The 13,349-nt window shown below is 44.5% G+C and overlaps 1 protein-coding gene across 1 annotated transcript in view; it reads right to left on the bottom strand.

Annotated features, from left to right (window-relative positions):
• Nucleotides 1-871: 871 nt before the first annotated feature.
• The window catches only part of ACAP3 (ArfGAP with coiled-coil, ankyrin repeat and PH domains 3), a 136,776-nt gene continuing 124,298 nt past the window's right edge, over nucleotides 872-13,349 (bottom strand). Inside the window, exons 19-24 of the mRNA XM_056544829.1 lie at nucleotides 11,517-11,615; nucleotides 6,592-6,684; nucleotides 5,458-5,678; nucleotides 4,557-4,666; nucleotides 2,133-2,243; nucleotides 872-2,048 (exon numbers count right to left, since the gene is read on the bottom strand). Coding sequence (XP_056400804.1) covers nucleotides 1,901-2,048; nucleotides 2,133-2,243; nucleotides 4,557-4,666; nucleotides 5,458-5,678; nucleotides 6,592-6,684; nucleotides 11,517-11,615 — 782 coding nt within the window. The 3' untranslated portion in view covers nucleotides 872-1,900. The remainder of the gene's footprint in view (nucleotides 2,049-2,132; nucleotides 2,244-4,556; nucleotides 4,667-5,457; nucleotides 5,679-6,591; nucleotides 6,685-11,516; nucleotides 11,616-13,349) is intronic.

Here is a 13,349-nt window from a genome sequence, read left to right as displayed (position 1 = left end):
GGGTACTCTGGTGGAAAACTTTTTTTTTTTTTCTAAATGAACTGGTGCCAGAAAGTTAAACAGATTTGTAAATGACTTCTATTAAAAAAATATCTTTATCCTTCAAGTACTTATTAGCAGCAGTATGCTACAGAGGAATTTCTATGCTTTTTGAATTTCTTTTTTGTCTTGTCCACGTTGCTCTCTGCAGACACCTCAGTCCGTGTCAGGAACTGTCCAGAGGAGCATAGGTTTGCTATGAGGATTTTCTCCTGCTCTGGACAGTTCCTGATACGGGCCATCAGGTGTCAGCAGAGAGCACAAAAAAGAAATTCAAAGAGAAAAGAATTTCTTCCGTAGCATACAGCTGCTAATAAGTACTGGAAGGATAAAGATTTTTTTTTTTTTTTATAGAAGTCGTTTGCAAATCTGTTTAACTTTCTGACAAAAAAATAAATAAAATAATAATGTTTTCCACCGGAGTAAAGCTTTAACCACTTCACTGCTGATGTACGGCATTGTGTTGCTCTTCGCTGAGAACCATAAGAAACAGGCACAAGAGAAATAGGGGAAAGAGAAAGCGAGGCCTAGAAAGTCACCAAGTGTTGGAAGGAGAAAGGAAAATGCATATGGTACGAGAGACATGTACAAATAAGTCAAGTGCAGGAGCAAAATAAATAGAGCGTGTCAGTAAGTAAATGCAATGCAAACGTGCAGAGAGAAAACGAATTACACATTTACACATTTTATAGACCAGTGTTTCCCAACCAGGGTGCCTCCAGCTGTTGCAAAACTACAACTCCCAGCATGCCCGGACAGCCTTCGGCTGTCCGGGCATGCTGGGAGTTGTAGTTTTGCAACAGCTGGAGGCACCCTGGTTGGGAAACACAGTTCTAGACTGAATAGACACCCAGCGAGACGTGGTAACAGAGACAAGCACCCATTCATGAGATCATATTTTTGTGCTCTAAAAATTTTTTAGGACATCTACAAGAGTTTTTTTTTTTTTTTCATTCTGTCCAGAGGAGCAGTAATGTCCAAACCCACAGCAATGGCTCATAAATGGCACCCGTATCTCTCTCCTTCTCTGGCAGTGAAGAAGTTAAGACAAAGCACAACACACCTAGGCAAGGCTAGAGGAAGCTGCAAGTTGATGTGCGTCTAGCACACTGCATATAAGCACCAGAAATAGACCACCTCGAAATAGGAAAAAAAAAAGTGCTTAAAATGTGGGTCTTTAAGGATAGCCCACGCAGCATTACAGCAAGTTACTCTGAGCCCCACCGCTCCCCAAGATCCACACCCCAACCCTTCAGTCACTAAAGCGGAAGTGGTTATGACAGAGCAGACCCCCTTTAAAAATGCACAAAGACTAGAACCCTACTAAGCTAGGCAGCTGACGCACACAAGGTCCCTGAATGTAGAAGTACCTTTCACTGGCTCAGCTGAGTCCCTTTAACCTTTACCCCTAAATAAATAAATAGTCAGGCACAAAAGAGGCAGAAGAGCCTACAGGTTCCCCCATTGACTCCGTCATCTCAGTGTCTGTTCTGATCTCAAAACGTAAAAATCTAAAAGAATCACAGTTTGTAAAAGTGCTAAACAGTACATAAAATATCAATACATCAGCTTTCCTTTGTTTTGCTCTTGGCAGTGATAAGGACAAAAAAAAAAAAAAAAAAAACCTGTAATAATATTGGTCCAAACCCTTCCCAAAAAAATAAAAATAAAAAATAAAATACAACATTTTGGTTTAGTTGTGCCCCCTGGTCGACAAGTGACTCTTCCCTCCCCTGATGCCAGAAGACAATCCCCCATGCAGGTTTCCAAAAAAAAAAAAAAAGGTTGCCAAGAGCAGCTAGTGGAAAAAAGTTCAAAAAAGTAGGGATCAGCTGCGCCCCCTTGAGGGCCTTTTGTCTGACTAACACTCATCTATATTAAGGCAGATGAATTCCTGGATGCACTTCCTGTACTGCTGTTCTGTTGGGCTGTTGCTGGGATATTGACCTGGTTGTCCGAATGGGCCTTCTGCTTCTCTCATCTCTTCATTCATCCGGGCGAGTCGTAGCCTGCGGTACGAGAGGGAATGGTCTCTTAGTACGAGGAGACAATGTTTAGAGATATCAATAGAAGTAGGAAGAGAGAAAACTCACAAAGTGACAATATCTGCATTAGCTGCCTGCACGGAAATACTGAGAGGGTCTTGACCATCGTCATCCACCGCGTGCTGATTGGCCCCCCGCTTCAGGAACAGACAAACCTGACTGAAAACAGAAAGATTATCTATATAAATATAAAGAAAACTCAACAAATGTGTGTATGTATATATATATATATATATATATATATATATATATATATATATATATATATGAGGACACTGCCCAGATGATATATGTGTGAATAAGAGCATAAAAACAGAAACAGTGACATTGTGCTAATTGCGCTAGATTTTAGGAATAATATGCAACCATCTACTGAGGTGGTGCATGAAAACTGTGGCGGTCAAAATGGTTTTTAATGTTTGATATACAAAAATATTTTTAAAGAAGGCCCAATAAAAATGAAGTTTTCAAGGTTCCCGATATTTTTTCTATTTTATTCATTTCAATTGGGAGACCTAACTGTATTGGAGTGGTACGTACCATGTAATTTTTTGTATATATATCTATATATATATATATATATATATATATATACGAAAAACAAGGTGGTTTTGCAGCACTACTTAGCTTGATGAAAAAAACAGTCGGGTGCCAGCTCCAAATGAACTTTATCAAAGTCCCAAAATTAATCCATCCAAAGAAATGGTGCAGCACTCCATGAGTAAATCCAAGGTGCAAGAAAGATTTATTCACTTCACATCATAGCATAGCAACGTTTCAGATCACACAGGATCCGAGCTTGAAAAAGGATCCTGTGTGATCTGAAACGTTGCTATGCTATGATGTGAAGTGAATAAATCTTTTTTGCACCTTGGATTTACTTATGGAGTGCTGCACCATTTCTTTGGATATATATATATATATATATATATATATATATATATATATGTGACTACACGTAAGTTCCAGCATAACTTCTGAACGGTATAAGACGTTTTGATTTAACTTGGCACACATCCATCTTATGAAATGGATCGCAACCAGACCCGGTATCAGGTGAGCATCTGCCCCCTCCTAATTAGGTATCTGGATCAGCATCTGCACGAGAGAAGGAAATCACTCTGACACGCAGTTCAGATAAACGATACTTCCTGTATATTAAAAAAAGGTCACGGTTTTTATAGTCTTGTAACAATGGGTCGTATGCAAAGCTATAAGTCATGGATAACTATCCTTGTGATTGGTTTCTTCCATCTGCAGGTGTTTCTCATCCATCACATGGCCTTATCATCCAGGGTCACATGACCTTATCATCCAGGGTCACATGGCCTTATCATCCAGGGTCACATGGCCTTATCATCCAGGGTCACATGGCCTCATCATCCAGGGTCACATGGCCTCATCATCCAGGGTCACATGGCCTCATCATCCAGGGTCACATGGCCTCATCATCCAGGGTCACATGGCCTCATCATCCAGGGTCACATGGCCTCATCATCCAGGGTCACAAGGCCTTATCATCCAGGGTCACAAGGCCTCATCATCCAGGGTCACATGGCCTCATCATCCAGGGTCACATGGCCTCATCATCCAGGGTCACATGGCCTCATCATCCAGGGTCACATGGCCTCATCATCCAGGGTCACATGGCCTCATCATCCAGGGTCACATGGCCTCATCATCCAGGGTCACAAGGCCTTATCATCCAGGGGTGTAGTCCCTGTTCGGGCGCCATCTTTAGACATTCTTTCACACTCGATGGGAGGAGGGAGTGAGTTAGGGAGTGAGTGAGTGAGTGAAGAGAAGGGGAGGGGGGGGGGGGGGGGGAGAGTGGCCTTTTTAGCAAGCATATTCTGAAATAGACATTTTAGCTTATCCTCCACACTTATATGTCAAATAAAATTATAGTAAAGTCTAGAGATGTCCCGATACGAACAGTCACTGCATCCAGAGAGTAAAACAGAGATGACAGCAAGTCTATGGGACATCTACTGATAACGTTACTCAGGCTGCAGAGATTGCCCAGGAATTTTTAAACCTTCTGCCGTCGGACCAATGTCATGGTAAAGTATGATTTAACTGTCCAACAGGCAGGTGCAAAGAATAGTTAGTGCTGGGGCAGGGAGAGGGGGTAAGGAGAGGGGACAGGGCGGGTTGGGTTGGAGAGAAGATTTACTACAGGCTGAGAGAACAGTGAGGAGGGCAAATAAGACATTAGTGTGGGGGAAAGGAGAAGGCATAGCACCGCTGCTGCAGTGAGGAGTGCAGGGAGGACCAGCAGACCATCACTGCTGGGGTTTTGTGAGACTGGGAAAGCTGGGTGGCACCCAAGCAACAACAGGCACTCTGCTCATTTTTCATAGAACAGTCACACTGATGTACCAGCAAAAAACCTTTTTATAGCTGATAAAATGAACATAAAGTAACAGAATAGAGTCTGTATGGTCCATGATGTCCAGTCCTTATACCCACCCTGTGTGCCCTAGATATGTTGCATGATGTATAGGTGCCCGTCCTCTCATGTCAGTCTGGTTTACATCTGCCCCGTTCTGCAGCAGGAACTCACAAGCTATCAATGAGCCCTATAATAAAGACAAAATATTTACGCATTAAGATATAGATCCTTAGATTTTAAGTCAGAATAAGCACTAAACAACACAGAATAAAATAAGACAAGGCCAACAATTTAAAAACACACCATAATATAAAGACTAACATATTCCTTACTGAGCAAGTAGTCACTACGGGTTTCTGCGACTATATAAATGCATGAGGCCTCAGGCCAAGTGCACTTAGAAGTCACCCTAGAGCAGTGGTTCTCAACCTTTTTCGCGACTGTACCCCCAAAGGGTAAAAGTATGTCCACTGGTACTAATGCGATACTTAAACTCCTTGTGCCAATACCCCCCCCTTCAATCTCCTGGGCCAATATATGAGATACATACAATAACACCTTCCCATACTGTGGTGTTACACTTAGTTTAACATGCTTACCAGGCCTGTGTCTATCCCGTTCGGCGGGAGTCAGAGGGCCGCACTGATGGGTGTCGTCCTTCTGCACTGTGACGGCACCTCTGCGCAATGTCAGATGTCACACGTCAGGACCGGCAGCCACTGCAGCTTATGTAAAGTGGCCGCGGTACAATATAGTGAGCTGCTACAGAAACTGAGGCGTCCGATTCCTGCTCTGCGCTGACAAATACTGGCCAATGCATGGCCGGTATTTGTCAGTGAATTGCCGTGCCCCCACATAACCCTTGGCGTACCCCTGGTTGAGAACCCTTGCCCTAGAGCATCATGTAAAATATTTATGGTAATTCATGGTAGGGGGTATATTTTTGCTCATAATAATAATTAAAGTGTCATCCCATACCCCAATTACAGCCTGAATTAAAGGAGTCTTGCTCTCATCCTCATCATTCACCCAGTTGACATTAGCCCCATTGGCGAGGGCCTCAGCCATGATAGGTAGGTTCCTTGCACGAGATGCTTTGTACATCAATAGTCCAGGGTGAAGCTCTCGCAGGTCCTCGGGGTCTGAGGGCTCTTGTTCCGTCTCTGCTTCTCCGCTAGACTCCTCTGAGACCTCACATTCTAAAGCCACAGGAGGAAAGAAAAAGAAATACAATTTACTTGTCAACGCATTGCTCTTTAGGGTGGATGAAGTGAAACAACTTGGCTGCGACACCACGGTGTCTTACCGAGCAAACAAAATGGTGGTACTCTACTTCACTTTCATGCTGCCTGAAACATGAGCAATATGACACCAACAGGCTCCCTCATTACAATAAGGTTACATTCACATCTCGTGTTTACATTACGCGGGCCGGATCCGGCTGGGGGAGGGGCAAACCGGGCTCTCTCATACCCCAGCCGGACCAGCGCTGAACTCCATTCACTTTAATGAGCCAACCAGAGTCAAACGGTGACTCCGGTCGGCTCATTTTTGCCCCATATGCGGTTTCCTGACCGGACCTAAAACCGTAGTATACTACGGTTTTAGGTCCGGTCACAAAACTGGATACGGGTCAAAAATGAGCCGACCGGAGTCACCGTTTGACTCTGGTTGGCTCATTAAAGTGAATGGTGTTCAGCGCTGGTCCGGCAGAGCCCGTTTTGCCCCTCCCCCAGCCGGGTCCGGCACGCGTAATGTAAAAACGAGATGTGAATGCAACCTTAGAGTCATATTATAAAACTGGAATGGGAACAAGTCTCTGAGTCGCCCTATTGGGCAAGGAGATACCATCGGGGATCACCACAATGGCTCAAAGCCCCATTCCTAGAAGTCTTATAACTATATAGATACTTAGATGTGCACCGGCACTACTCAAGTCAACATTCACTTATCCAGTTTGGAAAAGGAAAATATAATGGAACGGTGAATGCCACATATCAGGCCTGTATTGGTCATACTAGTAGTACAGCCTATCAGTGTTTCATGCTGCCATTGCTTCGGACAGCAAAGTGATGACAAGCTCCCATCAACAAAAATAAATCATGTACTCACCTTCCTCTGTGACACTGTCCACCACCGATTCAAACACTAGGACATCGTTGCTTCCATCCGTGCTTCCCCCCAGACCACTGTCGCTGCTCAGACCTGCGGGACCAACAAAGAGAAAGCCAAAAACACGTTAAAACAAAGCGCATGATAACCGTACGAGAAAAAAGACAATGTATTACAGCTAACTGCATCAGGAGGATATAGATTACTCTCAGGTGACTTTAAAGGGGTACTCCCCTGTAAAAAAAAAAAAATAAATTAAATCAACTGGTGCCAGAAAGTTAAACATATTTGTAAATTACTTCTATTTAAAAATCTTAAACCTTCCAGTACTTATCACCTGCTGTATACTACAGAGGAAGTTCATTTCTTTTTAAATTTCTTTTCAGTCTGACCTCAGTGCTCTCTGCTGACACCTCTGTTCATTTTAGGAACTGTCCAGAGTAGGAGCAAATGCCCCTAGAAAACCTCTCCTGCTCTGGACAGTTCCTGAGGTCAGGCAGAAAGGAAATTCAAAAAGAAAGGAACTTCCTGTGGAGCATATAGCAGCTGATAAGTACTGGAAGAATTAATATTTTTAAATAGAAGTCATTTACAAATCTGTTTAACTTTCTGGCACCAGTTGATAAAAAATAAAAATAAAAAGTTTTCAGCAGTGTACCCCTTTAAGGGTGCATTCACAGTACGTAATCTCTGCCCGGAGATTGTGCAGGCAGAGATTCCATGTGCAGAAGAGCCGCCAAAATCCGTCAACGCTAGGACCACACGGACCTTTGTCGTCACCACCGGCAGTTTGGGCGAAGTCTGGGCGGCATTCCACCGAAAGAATAAAACGTGTCCATTCTTTCCGTGGGTCCGGAATTTTCGTGGCGGAAAACTCAGCAGTGTGAATAGGAAAATCCATTCCCATCAATGTCTTTTGTAGTAATAACCACTTTCATAGGGATTGTGTCGCCTATATTTTTTGTTGTAATTATAATTTAAATTTTTTTATGGATTACCATCAGATACAGAAACGCGATATATATTTTATTAAATTTTTAGTTTGTTATTATAGGGGCAGCCATCTTGCTTCAGCTTTATTTCCTCCAGAAATTTGCGCTGCTGAAAACCCGCCACAGACATTGACTACATTGCCTTTAAAAATCCAAAAACTAAAGATAAGTATTAATTCAGCTATTGCTACATCCCACAACTTGCCCATGAATACGCACATCAGCTAAAAGTGCAATTTTTTGGGGGAGATAAGCAGTTGCCAAGCACCTTTGGTGCCACTTATCTTTAGGTAGCTAAAATACAACAAATTGAATCTTTGCTGCCCAACATTCGGGCTTGTCCCATATATATTAAATTAGCTGAGGCCCTCCAGCTGTCTAAAAACTACAACTCCCAGCATGCCCGGACAGCCAAAGGCTGTCCGGGCATGCTGGGAGTTGTAGTTTTGAGACAGCTGAAGGGCTGCATGTTGTACATCTAGGTTATAATGTGTGTGGTCAGTTACTGTGAAGTTACACAGAATACATCCCAAAGAATTAGAACAACATCTGATTGACCAAAATCTACAAAGCGACCAATGTTTCCCAATATTTGTTCCATTCATATGAATGGGATTGCTTCTGCAGCAGGTGCACGGATTTACAGTCTCCGTTAGTTAGGAGACAGTTGCAGCAATTTCTGCACCAAATTTGCTGCATGTGAATTCAACCACAGGGTACGTCCACAAGAGCGGATTTTGCTGCTGATTTGACGCAGCAGATTATCTCATAGTAAGAGCGCATTCACACTAAGGAATGTCTGCCTGGAGAGACTCAGTGAAATTCGGCACTAGGACCGCTCGGACATGCGCCGTCACCACTGACTGCATTGATATCTGATGCATATTCTTTTAGCGGAAATCCAGAATTTGAATTTCCACTGTGCGGAAATTCAGCAGTGTGCTTAGCGTCACAGAACCTCATTGAAAACAATGGGAGGCTTCTGCACTGGAATTTCCGAGCAGAATTTCGCTCAGAAATTCTGCAGTGTGAATAGGTCTTAAAGGGGTACTCCGGTGAAAACCTTTTTTCTTTTAAATCAACTGGTGGATGAACGTTAAACATATTTGTAAATTACTTCTATTAAAAAAATCTTAATCCTTCCTGTACTTATTAGCTGCTGAATACTACAGAGGAAATTCTTTTCTTTTTGGAATGCTCTCTGATGACATCACGAGCACAGTTCTCTCTGCTGACGTTATTATAATAATAATAACGCTTTATTTATTGTTGTCCTTAGTGGGATTTGAACCCAAGTCCCCAGCACTGCAAGGCAGCAGTGCTAACCACTGAGCCACCATGCTGCCCTTAGCATACATCTGCTATGCACGGTTGCTAAAATGGACAGAGATGTCAGAAGAGAGCACTGTGCTTGTGATGTCATCAGTGTTCCAAAAAAAAAGGAATTTCCTCTGTAGCATTCAGCAGCTAATAAGTAGTGGAAGGATTAAGATTTTTTAATAGGAGTAATTTACAAATATGTTTAACTTTCTGCCACCAGTTGATTTAAAAGAAAAAAAGTTTTCACCGGAGTACCCCTTTAAGTCAATGATAGAATCTGCAGCAGATAATCCACAGTTCGGGTAGGGTCACAAGGATGGATCTGACGACAATGAACCCGACAGTGTGGCTCCAGCTATGCCTGTTTGTAGAAGCAATTCACCGCTACTAGCAGACACACTGCGATGTAAGAGTCACCGCGACCATTCGCAATGTATTCGCACACATCGCAGTCGCTCACCCCTGCTCCCTGAGCTAGGCCAAGAGCAGCCGCCATATGTGCGAGTATACTGAGCAGGCGTATGGTGACTCGCACATCACAGTGTGTCTGCTCGTAGCAGCGCATTGCCGCTATGAGCAGGCACAGCTACGGGCACACTGTGGGGCCGATCGCTGGCAGATCCGCAGCTTCAAATGCTCTGCGGATCCGTCCGTGTGACGCTACCCTTAAAGGGGTATTCCACCCTTAGACATCTTATCCCCTAAGATGTCTGATCACGGGTGTCCTGCCTTTGAGACCACCGCGATCTCCGTGCAGCAGCCAAATGCTGGGTTTCTGAGACGGAGAGACGTCATGCCACGCCCCCTCTATTCAAGTCTATAGGAGGTGGTGTGATGGCTGTCACCCCCCCCCCCCCACCCATAGGCATCAATGGAGGGGCGTGGGGTGGCATGATGTCACGTCTCTGTCTCGGAAACCCAGCATTTCCGAGACTAGAGCAGCAGAGAGATTGCTGGGGGGTCCCAGCGGCAGGACCCCCACGATCAGACATACAAAGGATAGGGGACACCTCTTTAAATCCACAAGTGTGAACGTACCGTTACAAAAAAGATAAGTGATGGAAGGTAAACATGCTATTGAGGCCCACCATGCAGTTGCTATGGGGGCTCCTGGAGACAGAAGGCCTTGTGCAGATTAGTTCCATCCCCTCTAGACTGGGTGGTGACAACCTGCGTAGCATTTTTAGGGTAGCCATATACCGTCATAGCTATATGGCACACCGATAAATTGCATGGTTGCCTTTATTTAAGCCATTAAGTTGCTATAGGTGCAAAGTAAACATTGCTCCAATGAAAAATACACATTTCTATGTTCGCTGACTAAGCTTAGGATGTTCTATGCCAAATACCTAAGCCTCTGAATAGGGCATGTAAAATTGGTCAGTGCAAAACGGCCGACCAGATCACAATTGTCTACAGTGACGCCTCCTTTATTTTCCATTACAGCACAACTATTGCTACATAATATCTCTTCTATACGTAAATTAATGTTTTTCTTCTGCCGCCGACCTTACCTCCATCCGGGAGGAACGGCATAGCGCTCCCACCGGGCTCAGCGCCACTGCCAGTCCATGGTGCAGCTGGCAGGGGGTGCTGCGCAGGAAGCTGGTTGGCACCTAAGAGGAAGGTGAGGGCAGAGTCAATTTAGTAAGACAGTCCAGGGTCATTTACTAACATGTAGAGATGAGCGAACTTACAGTAAATTCGATTCGTCACGAACTTCTCGGCTTGGCGGTGGATGACTTTTCCTGCATAAATTAGTTCAGCTTTCAGGTGCTCCGGTGGGCTGGAAAAGGTGGATACAGTCCTAGGAGACTCTTTCTTAGGACTGTATCCACCTTTTCCAGCCCACTGGAGCACCGGAAAGCTGAACTAATTTATGCAGGATAAGTCATCAACTGCCGAGCCGAGAAGTTCGTGACGAATCAAATTTACTGTAAGTTCGCTCATCTCTACTAACATGATAATGAAACTACTCATGCAATCACTAGATGAGGTGATAGATCAGGATTTGAGAAGAACTAACAATATGAAGAATAAAGGTAAATTCTACTGTACATCATATTATACTGGAATCACAACATATGGAGGAATAATACATGAGAAACTAACTTCAAAGACGCGGACGCCCTTGGAATTTGTCGTAGAATAAATGAAGGTATTGGGCTTTGTTGACTGAAGCTTTGAAACCAGGGCAAACCACATGCTACATATAGAGGGTCATGTATAAAAACTGCAGTGGCGCCCGTAGCGATGGACAAGCGAGCGTCAGAAAAAAACGTAAGCAGCTGACTAGATTTATAGGCCACACAGTATGAACCTGTGCAGTGCTGGAGCAATGCTGAGATGGCATCTATAGCAATCGAATGGCGCCATCAAACATTTATCCTTATTCTGCATATGATGGGTATGATAAGATTTGTAATATGCGTGACGTAAAAAATCTCTCCGCGATAAGGAACACGAAACCCTCTATAAAATCTTTGATGTGTGATTTGCTCCCATTACATACCATATGTAACCTATAGGAGAGATTTGCCCAGTACGCATATTCAGTCATTACGGATGGAGATGAGTTTAGCAGATGGCGAAGTATAACAATGAGTTACTTACTGCGCGGCCCAGAGCCTGTGTCAAAGTATGAGAAGAGGGAATCTAATTCATCTGGGCAAAACAGGGAATCCCGGCGGAATTTTCGCTCAAATTTTGCAGCTGTAATGATTAGAATAGTTAGTAAGAAGGTGAACGCATAATAGAATTGTAAATAAAACACTTGGGTCACGGCGGCCATTTTTGGTAGTGGTATATAGGCATTAGAGATGAGCGAACTTACAGTAAATTCGATTCGTCACGAACTTCTCGGCTCGGCAGTTGATGACTTTTCCTGCATAAATTAGTTCAGCTTTCAGGTGCTCCCGTGGGCTGGAAAAGGTGGATACATTCCTAGGAGACTCTTTCCTAGGACTGTATCCACCTTTTCCAGCCCACCGGAGCACCGGAAAGCTGAACTGATTTATGCAGGAAAAGTCAGCAACTGCCGAGCCGAAAAGTTTGTGACGAATCGAATTTACTGTAAGTTCGCTCATCTCTAATAGGCATACATGTGTACATTTTTTTATATAGAAGTAGGGCTGGGCGGTATACCGGTTCATACCGAATAACGACATTTTTGTGCTGCACGATATTAATTTCAACCCATACCGCAATATCGGTTTGGCCCCTCCCCCTCGGGAATAAATGAATCAGCCCAGCGCTGTTCTGCCCCCCCCAATTAATTATTAGCCCAGCGCTGTCCCCATCAGGGTACTACTCACGTCACCCGCATGCGCTGCCCTCCTCATCCTGTTTGTTGAGGCCGCCGGCGCTGACCATCTATACCAGTGGTCTCCAACCTGCGGACCTCCAGATGTTGCAAAACTACAACTCCCAGCATGCCCGGACAGCCAACGGCTGTCCGGGCATGCTGGGAGTTGTAGTTTTGCAACATCTGGAGGTCTGCAGGTTGGAGACCACTGCTCTATACTGTGCGGTATCCCTATGCCCGGGCTGCAAAAGGTAAACAAAATAAACTTTAACGCACCTACATCGGCCTTACGCTGGGAACGGGAACGTCGGAGAGCTGTCAGCCTATCGCCAGCAGCAGCGATGTTCCGTCTCGGCCGGTGATAGGCTGAGCCCACTGTCATGTAAGAAGCCGGCTTCTTACATGACAGTGGGCTCAGCCTATCACCGGCCGAGACGGAACATCGCTGCTGCTGGCGATAGGCTGACAGCTCTCCGACGTTCCCGTTCCAGCGTAAGGCCGATGTAGGTGCGTTAAAGTTTATTTTGTTTACCTTTTGCAGCCCGGGCATAGGGATACCGCACAGTATAGAGTGTCAGCGCCGGCAGCCGCAACAAACAGGAGGACGAGGAGGGCAGCGCATGCGGGTGATATGTGAGTATTTACCCAGATGGGGATGTGGGCTGATAATTAATATGGGGGGGGAGGGGGGGTGGGGCTAGGAAATACCATTATATACCGTGGAACCGCCAAAAGTTTAAAAAATATTGTGATACACAGATTTGGTCATACCGCCCAGCTCTATATGGAAGGCTAGTAAAACATCTGCTTATCCACTATTGGTCTCCTATGCATATTATCAGTCTAAAAACGTAAAGGGTTTATCCAGCCTTACGTTAAAGAGGTACTCCAGTACTTCAAAAAGTATTCCCCTATTCACAGAATAAGTATCTGATCGTGGGGGTTATGACCGCTTGGACCCCTTACGATCTGGGGTGACAGTGCTGCAGCCTCTTCAATGTTTACCATCCTGAGTATAGGCCACCCATTTTATAAGGCTAGATAACCCCTTTAATATTTTGTATGTCAGGTGTGCTTGACTAATGCTGACTATGCATGTGTAGAAAGCTATGTCCATTTGCATTTACACATTTAGGGGTTGT

The sequence above is a fragment of the Hyla sarda genome, chromosome 10 (assembly GCF_029499605.1).
Source record: "Hyla sarda isolate aHylSar1 chromosome 10, aHylSar1.hap1, whole genome shotgun sequence".
Lineage (NCBI taxonomy): Eukaryota > Metazoa > Chordata > Amphibia > Anura > Hylidae > Hyla > Hyla sarda.
This window is presented reverse-complemented; position numbering and strand designations above follow the sequence as displayed.